This window comes from Phoxinus phoxinus (genome assembly GCF_949152265.1).
Source record: "Phoxinus phoxinus genome assembly, chromosome: 13".
Classification (NCBI taxonomy): domain Eukaryota; kingdom Metazoa; phylum Chordata; class Actinopteri; order Cypriniformes; family Leuciscidae; genus Phoxinus; species Phoxinus phoxinus.
Window position 1 is genome coordinate 35,659,645 of NC_136888.1, and position 21,396 is coordinate 35,681,040.

A 21,396-nucleotide genomic window follows, 5' to 3' on the forward strand; every position below is an offset into this window, starting at 1 on the left:
GCCCTTCTCTAAGCCAGAGCTGGCCCTCACTCAGAGCTTCCGGCTGCTCGCCTCGGACGACTGGTGAGCCCGCAGCGCACGTCACACGGTCACATGGTTGCACGGTCACATGGTCACACAGTCACATGGTCACACAGTCACATGGTCACACGGTCACATGGTCACACGGTCACATGGTCACACGGACGGGACGGGCTATATAGCAGCGGTTATACCGATTAAACTTCTCCTCACGATAAGAATTAGTCTTCCCGTGATAATAACGAGTAACTATTACTAGATAATAATTCCTCGAAACTCTGAACACAAAATAGTCAAATAAAACCATTGTTAAAATCATTCACAGAATTTGGTTGCGCAGTTATGAATATGAAATAGTCACGTGACGTCTCATTAATATTCATTAACAGTTTTCTTTTCCAATTCATCAACTAATAAATATTCATACTTGAAAAAATGTAATGCATTAATAAACAAATACTCGTACAGCAGTGATGTGAACTTTATTCCATTTAAATTTCACTTAAAAATCTCACAGCATCAAAAAATGATTGATTTTCAAATAATTCAGTTTTGAACCTCTATACTACAGACGGTAAATATGGTTCTATACTTTTAAACCCTTTAAAAGCATTAATTCTATAAAACTATCAGAGAGGAAAGATAGAGTTTATTGACATAATAACGATAAACTCTAGTTGAAGAATAAAAAATCTTTGTTTGGTTTTTATATGATATTTGTATTTTTGTAATTAAATTTTTGCCATGGAAATAGCAAATGCTGACATGGCACTACATAAAACAATCTGAGTCTGAATCTAGTTTGTGTTTTTGGGAGCACATCCGCAGCTGAAGCGGGGGCGGAGTTTATCTCTAGCTCGACCTGTAATTGGTTCACTACACAGAACACATGATGTCCACATGGCCCGTCCCTGATCACGCCACTGGTTAGCACTGACTGGTTCAGAGCGTTCTGCTCATCTGATGTGTTCTGCTCGTCTGATGTGTTCTGATGTGTTCTGCTCGTCTGATGTGTTCTGATGTGTTCTGCTCGTCTGATGTGTTCTGATGTGTTCTGCTCGTCTGATGTGTTCTGCTCGTCTGATGTGTTCTGATGTGTTCTGCTCGTCTGATGTGTTCTGATGTGTTCTGCTCGTCTGATGTGTTCTGATGTGTTCTGCTCGTCTGATGTGTTCTGCTCGTCTGATGTGTTCTGCTCGTCTGATGTGTTCTGCTCGTCTGATGTGTTCTGCTCGTCTGATGTGTTCTGCTCGTCTGATGTGTTCTGCTCGTCTGATGTGTTCTGCTCGTCTGATGTGTTCTGCTCGTCTGATGTGTTCTGCTCGTCTGATGTGTTCTGATGTGTTCTGCTCGTCTGATGTGTTCTGCTCGTCTGATGTGTTCTGCTTGTCTGATGTGTTCTGCTCGTCTGATGTGTTCTGCTCGTCTGATGTGTTCTGCTCGTCTGATGTGTTCTGCTCGTCTGATGTGTTCTGATGTGTTCTGCTCGTCTGATGTGTTCTGCTCGTCTGATGTGTTCTGATGTGTTCTGCTCGTCTGATGTGTTCTGCTCGTCTGATGTGTTCTGCTCGTCTGATGTGTTCTGATGTGTTCTGCTCGTCTGATGTGTTCTGCTCGTCTGATTTGTTCTGATGTGTTCTGCTCGTCTGATGTGTTCTGCTCGTCTGATGTGTTCTGCTCGTCTGATGTGTTCTGCTCGTCTGATGTGTTCTGCTCGTCTGATGTGTTCTGATGTGTTCTGCTCTGTTCTGCTCGTCTGATGTATTCTGCTCGTCTGATGTGTTCTGATGTGTTCTGCTCGTCTGATGTGTTCTGCTCGTCTGATGTGTTCTGCTTGTCTGATGTGTTCTGCTCGTCTGATGTGTTCTGCTCGTCTGATGTGTTCTGCTCGTCTGATGTGTTCTGATGTGTTCTGCTCGTCTGATGTGTTCTGCTCGTCTGATGTGTTCTGCTCGTCTGATGTGTTCTGATGTGTTCTGCTCGTCTGATGTGTTCTGCTCGTCTGATGTGTTCTGATGTGTTCTGCTCGTCTGATGTGTTCTGCTCGTCTGATGTGTTCTGCTCGTCTGATGTGTTCTGCTCGTCTGATGTGTTCTGCTCATGAAGGGAGAAGAAGATCGAGGGGCTGAACTTCATGCGCAGTCTGGCTCAGTATCACCCCGATGTCCTCGCCGGCAGGACTCACGACGTGTGCCTCGCGCTCATCAAGGAGGTCAGTCGCCGCATCTCGACATCCACTCACTCTCAGTCTGATCCACTCACTCTCAGTCTGATCCACTCACTCTCGGTCTGATCCACTCACTCTCAGTCTGATCCACTCACTCTCGGCCTGATCCACTCACTCTCGGTCTGATCCACTCACTCTCAGTCTGATCCACTCACTCTCAGTCTGATCCACTCACTCTCGGTCTGGTCCACTCACTCTCAGTCTGATCCACTCACTCTCAGTCTGGTCCACTCACTCTCAGTCTGATCCACTCACTCTCGGTCTGATCCACTCACTCTCAGTCTGATCCACTCACTCTCGGTCTGATCCACTCACTCTCGGTCTGATCCACTCACTCTCCGTCTGATCCACTCACTCTCAGTCTGATCCACTCACTCTCAGTCTGATCCACTCACTCTCAGTCTCGTCCACTCACTCTCAGTCTGATCCACTCACTCTCAGTCTGATCCACTCACTCTCAGTCTGATCCACTCGCTCTCAGTCTGATCCACTCACTCTCAGTCTGGTCCACTCACTCTCAGTCTGATCCACTCACTCTCAGTCTGATCCACTCACTCTCAGTCTGGTCCACTCACTCTCGGTCTGATCCACTCACTCTCGGTCTGATCCACTCACTCTCGGTCTGATCCACTCACTCTCGGTCTGATCCACTCACTCTCGGTCTGATCCACTCACTCTCAGTCTGATCCACTCACTCTCAGTCTGATCCACTCACTCTCAGTCTGATCCACTCACTCTCAGTCTGGTCCACTCACTCTCAGTCTGATCCACTCACTCTCAGTCTGATCCACTCACTCTCAGTCTGGTCCACTCACTCTCAGTCTGATCCACTCGCTCTCAGTCTGATCCACTCGCTCTCAGTCTGATCCACTCGCTCTCAGTCTGATCCACTCACTCTCAGTCTGATCCACTCGCTCTCAGTCTGATCCACTCGCTCTCAGTCTGATCCACTCGCTCTCAGTCTGATCCACTCACTCTCAGTCTGGTCCACTCACTCTCAGTCTGGTCCACTCACTCTCAGTCTGATCCACTCACTCTCAGTCTGGTCCACTCACTCTCAGTCTGGTCCACTCACTCTCAGTCTGGTCCACTTACTCTCAGTCTGATCCACTCACTCTCGGTCTGATCCACTCACTCTCAGTCTGATCCACTCACTCTCGGTCTGGTCCACTCACTCTCAGTCTGATCCACTCACTCTCAGTCTGATCCACTCACTCTCGGTCTGGTCCACTCACTCTCGGTCTGGTCCACTCACTCTCAGTCTGATCCACTCACTCTCAGTCTGGTCCACTCACTCTCAGTCTCGTCCACTCACTCTCGGTCTGGTCCACTCACTCTCAGTCTGATCCACTCACTCTCAGTCTGATCCACTCACTCTCAGTCTCGTCCACTCACTCGCAGTCTGATCCACTCGCTCTCAGTCTGATCCACTCGCTCTCAGTCTGATCCACTCACTCTCAGTCTCGTCCACTCACTCTCAGTCTGATCCACTCACTCTCAGTCTGATCAACTCACTCTCAGTCTGATCCACTCACTCTCAGTCTGATCCACTCACTCTCAGTCTCGTCCACTCACTCGCAGTCTGATCCACTCACTCTCAGTCTGATCCACTCACTCTCAGTCTCGTCCACTCACTCTCAGTCTCGTCCACTCACTCTGTTTCGTCCACTCACTCTCAGTCTGATCCACTCACTCTCAGTCTGATCCACTCACTCTCAGTCTCGTCCACTCACTCTCAGTCTCGTCCACTCACTCTCAGTCTGATCCACTCACTCTCAGTCTGATCCACTCACTCTCAGTCTGATCCACTCACTCTCAGTCTGATCCACTCACTCTCGGCCTGATCCACTCACTCTCGGTCTGATCCACTCACTCTCAGTCTGATCCACTCACTCTCAGTCTGATCCACTCACTCTCGGTCTGGTCCACTCACTCTCAGTCTGATCCACTCACTCTCAGTCTGGTCCACTCACTCTCAGTCTGATCCACTCACTCTCGGTCTGATCCACTCACTCTCAGTCTGATCCACTCACTCTCGGTCTGATCCACTCACTCTCGGTCTGATCCACTCACTCTCCGTCTGATCCACTCACTCTCAGTCTGATCCACTCACTCTCAGTCTGATCCACTCGCTCTCAGTCTGATCCACTCACTCTCAGTCTGGTCCACTCACTCTCAGTCTGATCCACTCACTCTCAGTCTGATCCACTCACTCTCAGTCTGGTCCACTCACTCTCGGTCTGATCCACTCACTCTCGGTCTGATCCACTCACTCTCAGTCTGATCCACTCACTCTCGGTCTGATCCACTCACTCTCGGTCTGATCCACTCACTCTCAGTCTGATCCACTCACTCTCAGTCTGGTCCACTCACTCTCAGTCTGATCCACTCACTCTCAGTCTGATCCACTCGCTCTCAGTCTGATCCACTCGCTCTCAGTCTGATCCACTCGCTCTCAGTCTGATCCACTCGCTCTCAGTCTGATCCACTCGCTCTCAGTCTGATCCACTCGCTCTCAGTCTGGTCCACTCACTCTCAGTCTGGTCCACTCACTCTCAGTCTGATCCACTCACTCTCAGTCTGGTCCACTCACTCTCAGTCTGGTCCACTCACTCTCAGTCTGGTCCACTTACTCTCAGTCTGATCCACTCACTCTCGGTCTGATCCACTCACTCTCAGTCTGATCCACTCACTCTCGGTCTGGTCCACTCACTCTCAGTCTGATCCACTCACTCTCAGTCTGATCCACTCACTCTCGGTCTGGTCCACTCACTCTCGGTCTGGTCCACTCACTCTCAGTCTGATCCACTCACTCTCAGTCTGGTCCACTCACTCTCAGTCTCGTCCACTCACTCTCGGTCTGGTCCACTCACTCTCAGTCTGATCCACTCACTCTCAGTCTGATCCACTCACTCTCAGTCTCGTCCACTCACTCGCGGTCTGATCCACTCGCTCTCAGTCTGATCCACTCGCTCTCAGTCTGATCCACTCACTCTCAGTCTCGTCCACTCACTCTCAGTCTGATCCACTCACTCTCAGTCTGATCAACTCACTCTCAGTCTGATCCACTCACTCTCAGTCTGATCCACTCACTCTCAGTCTCGTCCACTCACTCGCAGTCTGATCCACTCACTCTCAGTCTGATCCACTCACTCTCAGTCTCGTCCACTCACTCTCAGTCTCGTCCACTCACTCTGTCTCGTCCACTCACTCTCAGTCTGATCCACTCACTCTCAGTCTGATCCACTCACTCTCAGTCTCGTCCACTCACTCTCAGTCTCGTCCACTCACTCTCAGTCTGATCCACTCACTCTCAGTCTGATCCACTCACTCTCAGTCTGATCCACTCACCCTTAGTCTGATCCACTCACTCTCCGTCTGATCCACTCACTCTCAGTCTGATCCACTCACTCTCAGTCTGATCCACTCGCTCTCAGTCTGATCCACTCACTCTCAGTCTCGTCCACTCACTCGCAGTCTGATCCACTCGCTCTCAGTCTGATCCACTCGCTCTCAGTCTGATCCACTCACTCTCAGTCTCGTCCACTCACTCTCAGTCTGATCCACTCACTCTCAGTCTGATCCACTCACTCTCAGTCTGATCCACTCACTCTCAGTCTCGTCCACTCACTCGCAGTCTGATCCACTCACTCTCAGTCTGATCCACTCACTCTCAGTCTCGTCCACTCACTCTCAGTCTCGTCCACTCACTCTCAGTCTGATCCACTCACTCTCAGTCTGATCCACTCACTCTCAGTCTCGTCCACTCACTCTCAGTCTGATCCACTCACTCTCAGTCTGATCCACTCACTCTCAGTCTGATCCACTCACCCTCAGTCTGATCCACTCACTCTCAGTCTGATCCACTCACTCTCAGTCTGATCCACTCACTCTCAGTCTCGTCCACTCACTCTCAGTCTGATCCACTTACTCTCAGTCTCGTCCACTCACTCTCAGTCTGATCCACTCACTCTCAGTCTGATCCACTCACTCTCAGTCTCGTCCACTCACTCTCAGTCTGATCCACTCACTCTCAGTCTGATCCACTCACTCTCAGTCTGATCCACTCACTCTCAGTCTGATCCTCTCAGTCTCGTCCACTCACTCTCAGTCTGATCCACTCACTCGCAGTCTGATCCACTCACTCTCAGTCTCGTCCACTCACTCTCAGTCTGATCCACTCGCTCTCAGTCTCGTCCACTCACTCTCAGTCTGATCCACTCACTCTCAGTCTCGTCCACTCACTCGCAGTCTGATACTCTCAGTCTGATCCACTCACTCTCAGTCTGATCCACTCACTCTCAGTCTGATCCACTCACTCTCAGTCTGATCCACTCACTCTCAGTCTGGTCCACTCACTCTCAGTCTGATCCACTCGCTCTCAGTCTGATCCACTCGCTCTCAGTCTGATCCACTCACTCTCAGTCTCGTCCACTCACTCGCAGTCTGATACTCTCAGTCTGATCCACTCACTCTCAGTCTCGTCCACTCACTCTCAGTCTGATCCACTCACTCTCAGTCTGATCCACTCACTCTCAGTCTCGTCCACTCACTCTCAGTCTGTTCCACTCGCTCTCAGTCTGATCCACTCACTCTCAGTCTCGTCCACTCACTCTCAGTCTCGTCCACTCACTCTCAGTATCGTACACTCACTCTCAGTCTGATCCACTCACTCTCAGTCTGATCCACTCACTCTCAGTCTGATCCACTCACTCTCAGTCTCGTCCACTCGCTCTCAGTCTGATCCACTCACTCTCAGGCTGATCCACTCACTCTCAGTCTCGTCCACTCACTCTCAGTCTGATCCACTCACTCTCAGTCTCGTCCACTCACTCTCAGTCTCGTCCACTCACTCTCAGTCTGATCCACTCACTCTCAGTCTGATCCACTCACTCTCAGTCTCGTCCACTCGCTCTCAGTCTGATCCACTCACTCTCAGGCTGATCCACTCACTCTCAGTCTCGTCCACTCACTCTCAGTCTGATCCACTCACTCTCAGTCTCGTCCACTCACTCTCAGTCTCGTCCACTCACTCTCAGTCTGATCCACTCACTCTCAGTCTGATCCACTCACTCTCAGTCTGATCCACTCACCCTTAGTCTGATCCACTCACTCTCCGTCTGATCCACTCACTCTCAGTCTGATCCACTCACTCTCAGTCTGATCCACTCGCTCTCAGTCTGATCCACTCACTCTCAGTCTCGTCCACTCACTCGCAGTCTGATCCACTCGCTCTCAGTCTGATCCACTCGCTCTCAGTCTGATCCACTCACTCTCAGTCTCGTCCACTCACTCTCAGTCTGATCCACTCACTCTCAGTCTGATCCACTCACTCTCAGTCTGATCCACTCACTCTCAGTCTCGTCCACTCACTCGCAGTCTGATCCACTCACTCTCAGTCTGATCCACTCACTCTCAGTCTCGTCCACTCACTCTCAGTCTCGTCCACTCACTCTCAGTCTGATCCACTCACTCTCAGTCTGATCCACTCACTCTCAGTCTCGTCCACTCACTCTCAGTCTGATCCACTCACTCTCAGTCTGATCCACTCACTCTCAGTCTGATCCACTCACCCTCAGTCTGATCCACTCACTCTCAGTCTGATCCACTCACTCTCAGTCTGATCCACTCACTCTCAGTCTCGTCCACTCACTCTCAGTCTGATCCACTTACTCTCAGTCTCGTCCACTCACTCTCAGTCTGATCCACTCACTCTCAGTCTGATCCACTCACTCTCAGTCTCGTCCACTCACTCTCAGTCTGATCCACTCACTCTCAGTCTGATCCACTCACTCTCAGTCTGATCCACTCACTCTCAGTCTGATCCTCTCAGTCTCGTCCACTCACTCTCAGTCTGATCCACTCACTCGCAGTCTGATCCACTCACTCTCAGTCTCGTCCACTCACTCTCAGTCTGATCCACTCGCTCTCAGTCTCGTCCACTCACTCTCAGTCTGATCCACTCACTCTCAGTCTCGTCCACTCACTCGCAGTCTGATACTCTCAGTCTGATCCACTCACTCTCAGTCTGATCCACTCACTCTCAGTCTGATCCACTCACTCTCAGTCTGATCCACTCACTCTCAGTCTGGTCCACTCACTCTCAGTCTGATCCACTCGCTCTCAGTCTGATCCACTCGCTCTCAGTCTGATCCACTCACTCTCAGTCTCGTCCACTCACTCGCAGTCTGATACTCTCAGTCTGATCCACTCACTCTCAGTCTCGTCCACTCACTCTCAGTCTGATCCACTCACTCTCAGTCTGATCCACTCACTCTCAGTCTCGTCCACTCACTCTCAGTCTGTTCCACTCGCTCTCAGTCTGATCCACTCACTCTCAGTCTCGTCCACTCACTCTCAGTCTCGTCCACTCACTCTCAGTATCGTACACTCACTCTCAGTCTGATCCACTCACTCTCAGTCTGATCCACTCACTCTCAGTCTGATCCACTCACTCTCAGTCTCGTCCACTCGCTCTCAGTCTGATCCACTCACTCTCAGGCTGATCCACTCACTCTCAGTCTCGTCCACTCACTCTCAGTCTGATCCACTCACTCTCAGTCTGATCCACTCACTCTCAGTCTGATCCACTCACTCTGTCTGATCCACTCACTCTCAGTCTCGTCCACTCGCTCTCAGTCTGTTCCACTCGCTCTCAGTCTGATTCACTCACTCTCAGTCTCGTCCACTCACTCTGTCTCGTCCACTCACTCTCAGTCTCGTACACTCACTCTCAGTCTGATCCACTCACTCTCAGTCTGATCCACTCACTCTCAGTCTCGTCCACTCACTCTCAGTCTCGTCCACTCACTCTCAGTCTCGTACACTCACTCTCAGTCTGATCCACTCACTCTCAGTCTGATCCACTCACTCTCAGTCTGATCCACTCACTCTCAGTCTCGTCCACTCGCTCTCAGTCTGTTCCACTCGCTCTCAGTCTGATTCACTCACTCTCAGTCTCGTCCACTCACTCTGTCTCGTCCACTCACTCTCAGTCTGATCCACTCACTCTCAGTCTGATCCACTCACTCTCAGTCTGATCCACTCACTCTCAGTCTCGTCCACTCACTCTCAGTCTCGTCCACTCACTCTCAGTCTCGTACACTCACTCTCAGTCTCGTACACTCACTCTCAGTCTGATCCACTCACTCTCAGTCTGATCCACTCACTCTCAGTCTGATCCACTCACTCTCAGTCTCGTCCACTCACTCTCAGTCTGATCCACTCACTCTCAGTCTCGTCCACTCACTCTCAGTCTGTTCCACTCACTCTCAGTCTGATCCACTCACTCTCAGTCTGATCCACTCACTCTCAGTCTGATCCACTCACTCTCAGTCTGATCCACTCACTCTCAGTCTCGTCCACTCACTCTCAGTCTGATCCACTCACTCTCAGTCTCGTCCACTCACTCTCAGTCTCGTCCACTCACTCTCAGTCTCGTCCACTCGCTCTCAGTCTGATCCACTCGCTCTCAGTCTGATCCACTCGCTCTCAGTCTGATCCACTCACTCTCAGTCTCGTCCACTCACTCTCAGTCTCGTCCACTCACTCTCAGTCTCGTCCACTCACTCTCAGTCTGATCCACTCGCTCTCAGTCTGATCCACTCGCTCTCAGTCTGATCCACTCGCTCTCAGTCTGATCCACTCACTCTCAGTCTGATCCACTCACTCTCAGTCTGATCCACTCACTCTCAGTCTGATCCACTCACTCTCAGTCTGATCCACTCACTCTCAGTCTCGTCCACTCACTCTCAGTCTGATCCACTCACTCTCAGTCTCGTCCACTCACTCTCAGTCTGATCCACTCACTCTCAGTCTCGTCCACTCACTCTCAGTCTCGTCCACTCGCTCTCAGGCTGATCCACTCACTCTCAGTCTGATCCACTCACTCTCAGTCTCGTCCACTCACTCTCAGTCTCATCCACTCACTCTCAGGCTGATCCACTCACTCTCAGTCTCGTCCACTCACTCTCAGTCTGATCCACTCACTCTCAGTCTGATCCACTCACTCTCAGTCTGATCCACTCACTCTCAGTCTGATCCACTCACTCTCAGTCTGATCCACTCACTCTCAGTCTCGTCCACTCGCTCTCAGTCTGTTCCACTCGCTCTCAGTCTGATCCACTCACTCTCAGTCTCGTCCACTCACTCTCAGTCTCGTCCACTCACTCTCAGTCTGATCCACTCGCTCTCAGTCTGATCCACTCACTCTCAGTCTGATCCACTCACTCTCAGTCTGATCCACTCACTCTCAGTCTCGTCCACTCACTCGCAGTCTGATCCACTCACTCTCAGTCTGATCCACTCACTCTCAGTCTCGTACACTCACTCTCAGTCTGATCCACTCACTCTCAGTCTGATCCACTCACTCTCAGTCTGATCCACTCACTCTCAGTCTCGTCCACTCACTCTCAGTCTGATCCACTCACTCTCAGTCTCGTCCACTCACTCTCAGTCTCGTCCACTCACTCTCAGTCTCGTCCACTCACTCTCAGTCTGATCCACTCACTCTCAGTCTGATCCACTCACTCTCAGTCTGATCCACTCACTCTCAGTCTCGTCCACTCACTCGCAGTCTGATCCACTCACTCTCAGTCTGATCCACTCACTCTCAGTCTCGTACACTCACTCTCAGTCTGATCCACTCACTCTCAGTCTGATCCACTCACTCTCAGTCTGATCCACTCACTCTCAGTCTCGTCCACTCACTCTCAGTCTGATCCACTCACTCTCAGTCTCGTCCACTCACTCTCAGTCTCGTCCACTCACTCTCAGTCTCGTCCACTCACTCTCAGTCTGATCCACTCACTCTCGGTCTGATCCACTCACTCTCAGTCTGATCCACTCACTCTCAGTCTCGTCCACTCACTCTCAGTCTCGTCCACTCACTCTCAGTCTGATCCACTCACTCTCAGTCTGATCCACTCACTCTCAGTCTCGTCCACTCACTCTCAGTCTGATCCACTCACTCTCAGTCTCGTACACTCACTCTCAGTCTGATCCACTCACTCTCAGTCTGATCCACTCACTCTCAGTCTCGTCCACTCACTCTCAGTCTGATCCACTCACTCTCAGTCTCGTCCACTCACTCTCAGTCTGATCCACTCACTCTCAGTCTGATCCACTCACTGCTTCTGTCTCGCTTCCAGTCCAAGTATCTAAAAACTCTTAATTCAAATGGAACACTAGATTATTTTCCTGACCCGTTGGCAGATCATTTTGCTTGTTTTAAGAAAAAACTCACTTCATTTGATTTTCCCCGAGAGAACAAGAGATAATGTGCAGGACTGAGCTCGCTGATGTCTGCAGGTGCGTAACCTGCGCTCGGGCGTGTCGCGCGTGGCGGTGTCGGCGCTGGGCGAGATGTTCGCGGCGCTGCAGAAGGGAATGGACCAGGAGCTGGACGGGGCGACCCGAGTGTTGCTGCAGAAAGCCGGAGAGTCCAACGCCTTCATACGCCAGGACGCGGAGCGAGCGCTGGAGCGCATGTGTGAACACTGCTCTCTGACCCGCAGCCTGAGCGCGCTACTCACCGGAGGACTGAGGTGATCACACACACACACACACACACGACGAGCTTCTGTTATGCTGTTCACATATTAAAAGGTGTTTGTGTTTGTGTCATCAGTCACCTGAGCTCGGTCGTGCGTAAGTGTGCGGCTCAGCATGTGTGTGTTCTGGTGGAGAGAGCCGGCGCTGCTCGTCTGCTGTCCGGGACCAAAGACCTGACCGACCGCATTCTGCCCGCCGTCTCCAAGCTGGCACAGGACTCGTCTCAGGAGGCCAGGTGAGCCAGGGGTCAGGGGTCAGGTGTGCCAGGGGTCAGGTGATCAGAGGTCAGGTGTGCCAGAGGTCAGGTGATTAGGGGTCAGAGGTCAGGTGTGCCAGGGTCAGAGGTCAGGTGTGCCAGGGGTCAGGTGTGCCAGGGGTCAGGTGTGCCAGGGGTCAGGTGATCAGGAGTCAGGTGTGCCAGGGGTCAGGTGATCAGGAGTCAGGTGTGCCAGGGGTCAGAGGTCAGGTGATCAGGGTCAGGTGGGCCAGAGGTCAGGTGAGCCAGGGGCCAAAGGTCAGGTGTGCCAGGGGTCAGGTGTGCCAGGGGTCAGGTTATCAGGGGTCAGAGGTCAGGTGTGGCAGGGGTCAGGTGATCAGGAGTCAGACGTAACAGGGGTCAGGTGATCAGGGGTCAGAGGTCAGGTGTGCCAGGGGTCAGGTGTGCCAGAGGTCAGGTGATCTGGGGTCAGGTGTGCCAGGGGTCAGGTGATCAGGAGTCAGGTGTGCCAGGGGTCAGGTGATCAGGAGTCAGGTGAGTCAGAGGTCAGGTGAGCCAGGGGTCAGGTGATCAGGTGTGCCAGAGTTCAGGTGGGTTAGGTGTGCCAGGGGTCAGGTGATCAGGAGTCAGGTGTGCCAGGGGTCAGGTGATCAGGGGTCAGAGGTCAGGTGTGCCAGGGGTCAGGTGTGCCAGAGGTCAGGTGGGTTAGGTGTGCCAGGGGTCAGGTGATCTGGGGTCAGGTGATCAGGAGTCAGGTGTGCCAGGGATCAGGTGATCAGGAGTCAGGTGAGTCAGAGGTCAGGTGAGCCAGGGGTCAGGTGATCAGGAGTCAGGTGAGCCAGGGGTCAGGTGATCAGGAGTCAGGTGATCAGGAGTCAGGTGAGCCAGGGGTCAGAGTTCAGGTGAGCCAGGGGTCAGGTGATCAGAGGTCAGGTGAGCCAGGGGCCAAAGGTCAGGTGTGCCAGGGGTCAGGTGATCAGGGGTCAGGTGTGCCAGGGGTCAGGTGATCAGGGGTCAGGTGTGCCAGGGGTAAGGTGATCAGGGGTCAGGTGTGCCAGGGGTCAGGTGATCAGGGGTCAGGTGTGCCAGGGGTCAGGTGATCAGGTGTGCCAGGGGTCAGGTGATCAGGAGTCAGGTGTGCCAGGGGTCAGGTGATCAGGAGTCAGGTGAGTCAGAGGTCAGGTGAGCCAGGGGTCAGGTTATCAGGTGTGCCAGAGTTCAGGTGGGTTAGGTGTGCCAGGGGTCAGGTGATCAGGAGTCAGGTGTGCCAGGGGTCAGGTGATCAGGGGTCAGAGGTCAGGTGTGCCAGGGGTCAGGTGATCAGGTGTGCCAGAGGTCAGGTGGGTTAGGTGTGCCAGGGGTCAGGTGATCTGGGGTCAGGTGAGCCAGGGGTCAGAGGTCAGGTGTGCCAGGGGTCAGGTGATCAGGTGTGCCAGAGGTCAGGTGGGTTAGGTGTGCCAGGGGTCAGGTGATCTGGGGTCAGGTGAGCCAGGGGTCAGGTGATCAGGAGTCAGGTGTGCCAGGGATCAGGAGTCAGGTGAGTCAGAGGTCAGGTGAGCCAGGGGTCAGGTGATCAGGAGTCAGGTGAGCCAGGGGTCAGGTGATCAGGAGTCAGGTGATCAGGAGTCAGGTGATCAGGAGTCAGGTGAGCCAGGGGTCAGAGATCAGGTGAGCCAGGGGTCAGGTGATCAGGGGTCAGGTGTGCCAGGGGTAAGGTGATCAGGGGTCAGGTGTGCCAGGGGTCAGGTGATCAGGGGTCTGGTGTGCCAGGGGTCAGGTGTGCCAGGGATCAGGTGGGTCAGGTAATCAGGGGTCAGAGGTCAGGTGTGCCAGAGGTCAGGTGATCAGGGGTCAGAGGTCAGGGGCCAAGTGATTAGAGGTCAGGTGATCAGGGGCCAGGTGATCAGGTGTGCCAGAGGTCAGATGATCAGGGGTCAGAGGTCAGGTGATCAGGTGTGCCAGAGGTCAGGTGATCAGGGGTCAGGTGTGCCAGGGGTCAGGTGATCAGGTGTGCCAGGGATCAGGTGGGTCAGGTAATCAGGGGTCAGAGGTCAGGTGTGCCATGGGCCAGGTGGTCAGAGGTCAGAGGTCAGGTGATCAGGGGTCAGAGGTCAGGTGATCAGGGGTCAGGTGTGCCAGAGTTCAGGTGATCAGGGGTCAGGTGGTCAGAGGTCAGGTGATCAGTGGTCAGGTGTGCCAGAGGTCAGGTGATCAGGGGTCAGAGGTCAGATGATCAGTGGTCAGAGGTCAGGTGATCAGGGGTCAGGTGTGCCAGAGGTCAGGTGATCAGGGGTCAGAGGTCAGGTGATCAGAGGTCAGGTGATCAGGGGTCAGAGGTCAGGTGATCAGAGGTCAGGTGGTCAGAGGTCCGGTGATCAGAGGTCAGGTGATCAGGGGTCAGAGGTCGAGAGAAGTGTACATTAGTTCGGCCAGTTGTTTCTCTGGTGTAAAGCACAGGCCAGCTCCTCGTGTCAGAGTTCTTCAGCTGATGGTGTGTGTTCATGATAATCAGACACAGCTGCATGTTCTGCAATAACACTAAATGTGAATGATATCGAAGTTTAATTTCTTGTACCTTACTGGACTCCAAACGAGGAGCCGGAATGGTTAGCTTGACAGGACGCGCCCCTGCTGTGTTCAGGTACTACGGGCGGCGGATGCTGCTGCTGCTCGCCTCTCACCGGGACTTCGACAAGATGATGGAGAAGTTCGTCCCGGCGAAAGACCTGCCGGCCATCAGGGACGCCGTCTTCACTCTCAAGACCAAGGTGTGTGTGTGCTGTCAGTCATGTGTGTGTGTGCTGTCAGTCATGTGTGTGTGTGTGTGTGTGTGTGCTGCTGTCAGTCATGTGTATGTGTGCTGTCAGTCATGTGTGTGTGTGCTGTCAGTCATGTGTATGTGTGCTGTCAGTCGTGTGTGTGTGTGCTGTCAGTCATGTGTGTGTGTGCTGTCAGTCATGTGTGTGTGTGTGTGTGTGTGTGTGTGTGCTGCTGTCAGTCATGTGTATGTGTGCTGTCAGTCATGTGTGTGTGTGCTGTCAGTCATGTGTATGTGTGCTGTCAGTCGTGTGTGTGTGTGCTGTCAGTCGTGTGTGTGTGTGCTGTCAGTCATGTGTGTGTGTGCTGTCAGTCATGTGTGTGTGTGTGTGTGTGTGTGTGTGTGTGTGTGCTGCTGTCAGTCATGTGTATGTGTGCTGTCAGTCATGTGTATGTGTGCTGTCAGTCGTGTGTGTGTGTGCTGTCAGTCGTGTGTGTGTGTGCTGTCAGTCGTGTGTGTGTGTGCTGTCAGTCATGTGTGTGTGTGCTGTCAGTCGTGTGTGTGTGTGCTGTCAGTCGTGTGTGTGTGTGCTGTCAGTCGTGTGTGTGTGTGCTGTCAGTCGTGTGTGTGTGTGCTGTCAGTCATGTGTGTGTGTGCTGTCAGTCGTGTGTGTGTGTGCTGTCAGTCATGTGTGTGTGTGCTGTCAGTCGTGTGTGTGTGTGCTGTCAGTCATGTGTGTGTGTGCTGTCAGTCGTGTGTGTGTGTGCTGTCAGTCGTGTGTGTGTGTGCTGTCAGTCGTGTGTGTGTGTGCTGTCAGTCGTGTGTGTGTGTGCTGTCAGTCGTGTGTGTGTGTGCTGTCAGTCGTGTGTGTGTGTGCTGTCAGTCATGTGTGTGTGTGCTGTCAGTCATGTGTGTGTGTGCTGTCAGTCATGTGTGTGTGTGCTGTCAGTCGTGTGTGTGTGTGCTGTCAGTCATGTGTGTGTGTGCTGTCAGTCGTGTGTGTGTGTGCTGTCAGTCGTGTGTGTGTGTGCTGTCAGTCATGTGTGTGTGTGCTGTCAGTCGTGTGTGTGTGTGCTGTCAGTCATGTGTGTGTGTGCTGTCAGTCATGTGTGTGTGTGCTGTCAGTCGTGTGTGTGTGTGCTGTCAGTCATGTGTGTGTGTGCTGTCAGTCGTGTGTGTGTGTGCTGTCAGTCATGTGTGTGTGTGCTGTCAGTCGTGTGTGTGTGTGCTGTCAGTCGTGTGTGTGTGTGCTGTCAGTCGTGTGTGTGTGTGCTGTCAGTCGTGTGTGTGTGTGCTGTCAGTCGTGTGTGTGTGTGCTGTCAGTCGTGTGTGTGTGTGCTGTCAGTCATGTGTGTGTGTGCTGTCAGTCATGTGTGTGTGTGCTGTCAGTCATGTGTGTGTGTGCTGTCAGTCATGTGTGTGTGTGCTGTCAGTCATGTGTGTGTGTGCTGTCAGTCATGTGTGTGTGTGCTGTCAGTCATGTGTGTGTGTGCTGTCAGTCATGTATGTGTGTGTGTGCTGTCAGTCATGTGTGTGTGTGCTGTCAGTCATGTGTGTGTGTGCTGTCAGTCATGTGTGTGTGCTGTCAGTCATGTGTGTGTGCTGTCAGTCATGTGTGTGTGTGCTGTCAGCCATGTGTGTGTGTGCTGTCAGTCATGTGTGTGTGTGCTGTCAGTCATGTGTGTGTGTGCTGTCAGTCATGTGTGTGTGTGCTGTCAGTCATGTGTGTGTGTGCTGTCAGTCATGTGTGTGTGTGCTGTCAGTCATGTGTGTGTGTGCTGTCAGTCATGTGTGTGTGTGTGTGTGTGTGTGTGCTGCTGTCAGTCATGTGTATGTGTGCTGTCAGTCATGTGTGTGTGTGCTGTCAGTCATGTGTGTGTGTGTGTGTGTGTGTGTGCTGCTGTCAGTCATGTGTATGTGTGCTGTCAGTCATGTGTGTGTGTGCTGTCAGTCATGTGTATGTGTGCTGTCAGTCGTGTGTGTGTGTGCTGTCAGTCGTGTGTGTGTGTGCTGTCAGTCGTGTGTGTGTGTGCTGTCAGTCATGTGTGTGTGTGCTGTCAGTCATGTGTGTGTGTGCTGTCAGTCGTGTGTGTGTGTGCTGTCAGTCGTGTGTGTGTGTGCTGTCAGTCGTGTGTGTGTGTGCTGTCAGTCGTGTGTGTGTGTGCTGTCAGTCGTGTGTGTGTGTGCTGTCAGTCGTGTGTGTGTGTGCTGTCAGTCGTGTGTGTGTGTGCTGTCAGTCGTGTGTGTGTGTGCTGTCAGTCATGTGTGTGTGTGCTGTCAGTCATGTGTGTGTGTGCTGTCAGTCATGTGTGTGTGTGCTGTCAGTCATGTGTGTGTGTGCTGTCAGTCATGTGTGTGTGTGCTGTCAGTCATGTGTGTGTGTGCTGTCAGTCATGTATGTGTGTGTGTGCTGTCAGTCATGTATGTGTGTGTGTGCTGTCAGTCATGTGTGTGTGTGCTGTCAGTCATGTGTGTGTGTGCTGTCAGTCATGTGTGTGTGCTGTCAGTCATGTGTGTGTGCTGTCAGTCATGTGTGTGTGTGCTGTCAGCCATGTGTGTGTGTGCTGTCAGTCATGTGTGTGTGTGCTGTCAGTCATGTGTGTGTGTGCTGTCAGTCATGTGTGTGTGTGCTGTCAGTCATGTGTGTGTGTGCTGTCAGTCATGTGTGTTTGTGCTGTCAGTCATGTGTGTGTGCTGTCAGTCATGTGTGTGTGCTGTCAGTCATGTGTGTGTGTGCTGTCAGCCATGTGTGTGTGTGCTGTCAGTCATGTGTGTGTGCTCTCAGTCATGTGTGTGTGTGCTGTCAGTCATGTGTGTGTGTGCTGTCAGTCATGTGTGTGTGTGCTGTCAGTCATGTGTGTGTGTGTGTGTGTGTGTGTGTGTGTGTGTGTGTGTGTGTGTGTGTGTGAACAGCACGTCTGCAGGGTCATGTGTGTGTGTGTGTGTGTGTGAACAGCACGTCTGCAGGGTCATGTGTGTGTGTGTGTGTGTGAACAGCACGTCTGCGCGGTGACGCTGGTCCGGTTGGGCGAGTGAAAGAGAATTGAACTTTGCCGAGCGGACTATAATCTGATTGATACGTCAATAACTAAAAATAACTAGTGAATCACCGAAACACGAGAATGATTTTGCATTCTTTTAGTGTAAGTAGCGATTGATGGTGAATACATTTACATTTGCCCAAAAATATCACTTTTGTTATTAAAAACAAGTCCAGCCCAGATGGGGAACAGTAACGTAACGCAATATTGTTTTAAAAAATAACTTTCCCCAACACTTCTGTGTGTGTGTGTGTGTGTGTGTGTGTGTGTGTGTGTGTTTCAGGGTTTGGGTGAAATGCCTCAGGACGCTCCGTCGGCGCGGGGCAGACGCTCTCTCATGGGCAGCGGGATCGTGCGCACCTCGTCCCTCACGCGTGACCCTCTGACCGCCAGCAGGTACACACACACACACACACACACACACACACTCGCTCACACACACACTCACACACACACACACACTCGCTCACACACACACTCACTCACTCACTTACTCACTCGCTCACACACACACACACACTGACTCACTCACACACACACACACACACACTGAATCACTCACTCACTCTCACACACACACACACACACACACACTCACTCACTCTCTCACACACTCACTCACTCACTCGCTCACACACACACACACACACACTGACTCACTCACTCACTCTCACACACACACACACACTCACTCACTCTCTCACACACTCACTCACTCGCTCACACACACACACACACACTGACTCACTCACTCACTCTCATCAGTCATGTGTTCACAGAGACAGTGGGCAGTGTGTGAGTAGAGCGGTCGTGCACAGTCTGGCGGACAGAAGCGAGTACGTGGCGCAGATGAAGACGCTGCTGAGCTCCAGAGACTTCAGGGAGAGGATCAAGGCCCTCGATCAGCTGGTGTGCGACTGCGAGGAGAACCCGTCGCTCATCACCGGCAGCCTGTTCCCGGTAACTGACCCGCGAGCATGAGGAGGAGGAGGAGGAGGATGATGATGTTTATGATGATGATGAGGATGATGATGTGATGATGAGGATGAGGATGATGATGAGGATGAGGATGATGATGATGATGAGGATGATGATGATGATGATGATGATGTTGTTTATGATGATGATGATGATGATGAGGATGAGGATGAGGATGATGATGATGCTGATGTTGTTTATGGTGCTGCTGTGCGCAGGTGTGTGACGCTCTGAAGGCTCGTCTGCAGGAGTCGAACAGTAAAGTGAACCTGCGGGCGCTGGAGTCGCTGCAGGCCATCGTCTCCGTGCTGAGGGACAGTCTGGCTCCGGTGCTGAACATCCTCATTCCTGCGGTCGTGGACAATCACCTGAACTCCAAGAACAGCTCCGTCTCCACAGCGGCGCTCGGGGCCGTGCGGGCGCTCATGCGCAACATCGGTGGGTGACCTCGTGTTCGCTACACAGCGCTGTCCACTACACCGGCTCACTGTAGCACTGTGTGTTTCAGACAACAGCCTCCTCCTGCAGCCCTTCTGCTCCAAGGCCCAGTACCTGAGTGGGAAAGCCAAGCTGGACATGATCGAGAAGGTCGCAGGTGAGTCCAGATCTCCTCTCTGCCCAGTCTGTCAGTACTGCTGTTCACTTCCTGTCTCTATGAAGCCCCTCCTCCTGAAAAGCACAGTGCTCTGATTGGTCGGCTGGAGCAGTGTGTTCTGATTGGTCAAGCGCTTCGAGTGTGTTTGGGAAATGCCCCGCCCCTTACCATAACCGCCAGTTTAACACACTACTAACTAACTCAACCAGGCCCCGCCCCTTTATTCTGCGCATTAATTATTATAATGAGGAATATTGAGAAGAAACTCGAGATATGGAGGCGTTTGATGAGTTCAGGAACACTGACGCTGATGTAGCGCAGGGGATGTGAGCGACTGACTGTGTGTGTGTGTGTGTGTGTGTGTGTTCCAGAGCTGGTGGCGGAGCTGTACCCCCGGAAACCGCAGCTGGTGGAGCAGAAGGTTCTCCCGCTCTTCTGGAAGCTTCTCGGCTCCTCCGGTAACAGCGGCAGCATCAAGATGGCCGCCGCTAAGCTAGCCGAAGCGCTGCACACACACATGGGGCGAGCGCTAGTGGAGTGCGCCGCGTCTCAGCCCGCTAACATCCAGTGTGACCTGAACGAGCTGCTCCGGGCCCGACACACACACTCTACCTGAACACACACACGCGCCCACAGTGCCTCACGCTCGCCGCGTCACAGGACTCATGTGACCCGGACTGCAGAATGTAATCTGTAAAATGCACAATAATACAATGTTGTTTTGTACGGTGTGCTATGGAACCTTTCTAAGAGATGTGGTTGTTATTATCATCAGAACTCTTTTGTACTGTATAATAGCGCAGTATTAGCTGTCCGGCGGACTGTGCGTCACGGGGCGGTTAGGTGATTATGGTTCTGTTCTAAGTGCGACCCGTCTTAGTGTCTTAGTTCTGTTGCATGATCTCATTAACTGATAACTAAGAGGACAGTATCACACAGATGGACGCCTCGAGCAGCTCTGGATGTGAACGCTGTATTTCTGTGAATGTGAAGCTTTAAAATAATAATAATAATAATAATAATAATACAGGTGAGTTCATGTCCAGATGTAGTCCTCAGTTTAGTGCCAGTCATTCCTCAGCAGCCTTTATGAGATTCACATTAAATTATACGAGAGAGATTTATCTATATAATAAAGTGTCTTATTTCTGTATGATTGAGTCAGATTACTGCGTGTGTTCTGCCATTACTCCTCCTCACATGAACATGAGCTTAAGAAGTGCACATCTGCCTTTATTATTCATACTTGTACAGTTCAGTGACAAACACCAAAGACATCAGCAAACCAGCACCACCATTACAATACTCAACATTGTTCACATATACCATTTATGTTTCTATTTTTAATGCAAGTATGAACATGAGGAGGTTTAAATCCAGGGGTTTTCTGGTCAAATATGTCGGTCCACCACTACATATTTTCAAGTATAAATACCTTTTAATACAGTGACAAATAAAGATGTATGTAAATATTATAAATGTGTAAAATATCACCTGGAAAAATATTCAGTTTCTATTAAACTGACACTTTTTTTTATCCAAACAATAATATTGAGTGGTGAATAAAATAATCACATTGTTTATCAGCCTTTAGAAAGAAACAGTAATAAAGTTATGTGGGTAGATCAGAATATTATATATATATAATCTACAAACACCACAGGGCGGCATTGAATGATCCATCAAAGAGTTACACGAAGAAGTGAAGATAAAATATTCTGACAATAATCCGTTTTATTTGACCATTCAGTTCACACTAGTTCAACTAAATGAGAACCGAGAGAGTAAAAAAACAAAACAATAATTCTAGTGAGTTCATCAAATCCTGCGCACCTTTTAACACGTCACAGCAACACACCGCCCGCGCATGCGCGCTTTCACTCTCGGTGACGTAAGCCGCACGCGCGCCACATTCGATCAGCCGTTTCGTTCGCGCTCTTGTTTATGTTTGTTTCGAAGATGAAAACGTAAATATGTTTCAGGTATGAGCGATTAATGCGTTTGATT

General features: G+C 51.7%; 1 protein-coding gene across 3 annotated transcripts in view; it reads left to right on the forward strand.

Annotated features, from left to right (window-relative positions):
- The window catches only part of togaram1 (TOG array regulator of axonemal microtubules 1), a 36,642-nt gene extending 15,725 nt beyond the window's left edge, over positions 1 to 20,917 (forward strand). The window contains exons 15-24 of one of the 3 annotated variants that reach the window (XR_013800067.1): positions 1 to 63; positions 2,128 to 2,233; positions 11,558 to 11,793; positions 11,877 to 12,035; positions 14,659 to 14,785; positions 18,100 to 18,212; positions 18,582 to 18,776; positions 19,013 to 19,232; positions 19,303 to 19,389; positions 19,761 to 20,917. The exon at positions 1 to 63 is cut by the window's left edge and continues 55 nt beyond it. Coding sequence is in view for 2 of the 3 variants with exons in the window: in XM_079633413.1 (XP_079489539.1) it covers positions 1 to 63; positions 2,128 to 2,233; positions 11,558 to 11,793; positions 11,877 to 12,035; positions 14,659 to 14,785; positions 18,100 to 18,212; positions 18,596 to 18,776; positions 19,013 to 19,232; positions 19,303 to 19,389; positions 19,761 to 20,005 (1,537 nt within the window). In the remaining variant the exon portion in view is untranslated. The remainder of the gene's footprint in view (positions 64 to 2,127; positions 2,234 to 11,557; positions 11,794 to 11,876; positions 12,036 to 14,658; positions 14,786 to 18,099; positions 18,213 to 18,581; positions 18,777 to 19,012; positions 19,233 to 19,302; positions 19,390 to 19,760) is intronic. The other 2 variants (XM_079633413.1, XM_079633412.1) reach the window with 2 other exon arrangements.
- The last annotated feature ends 479 nt before the right edge of the window (positions 20,918 to 21,396 follow it).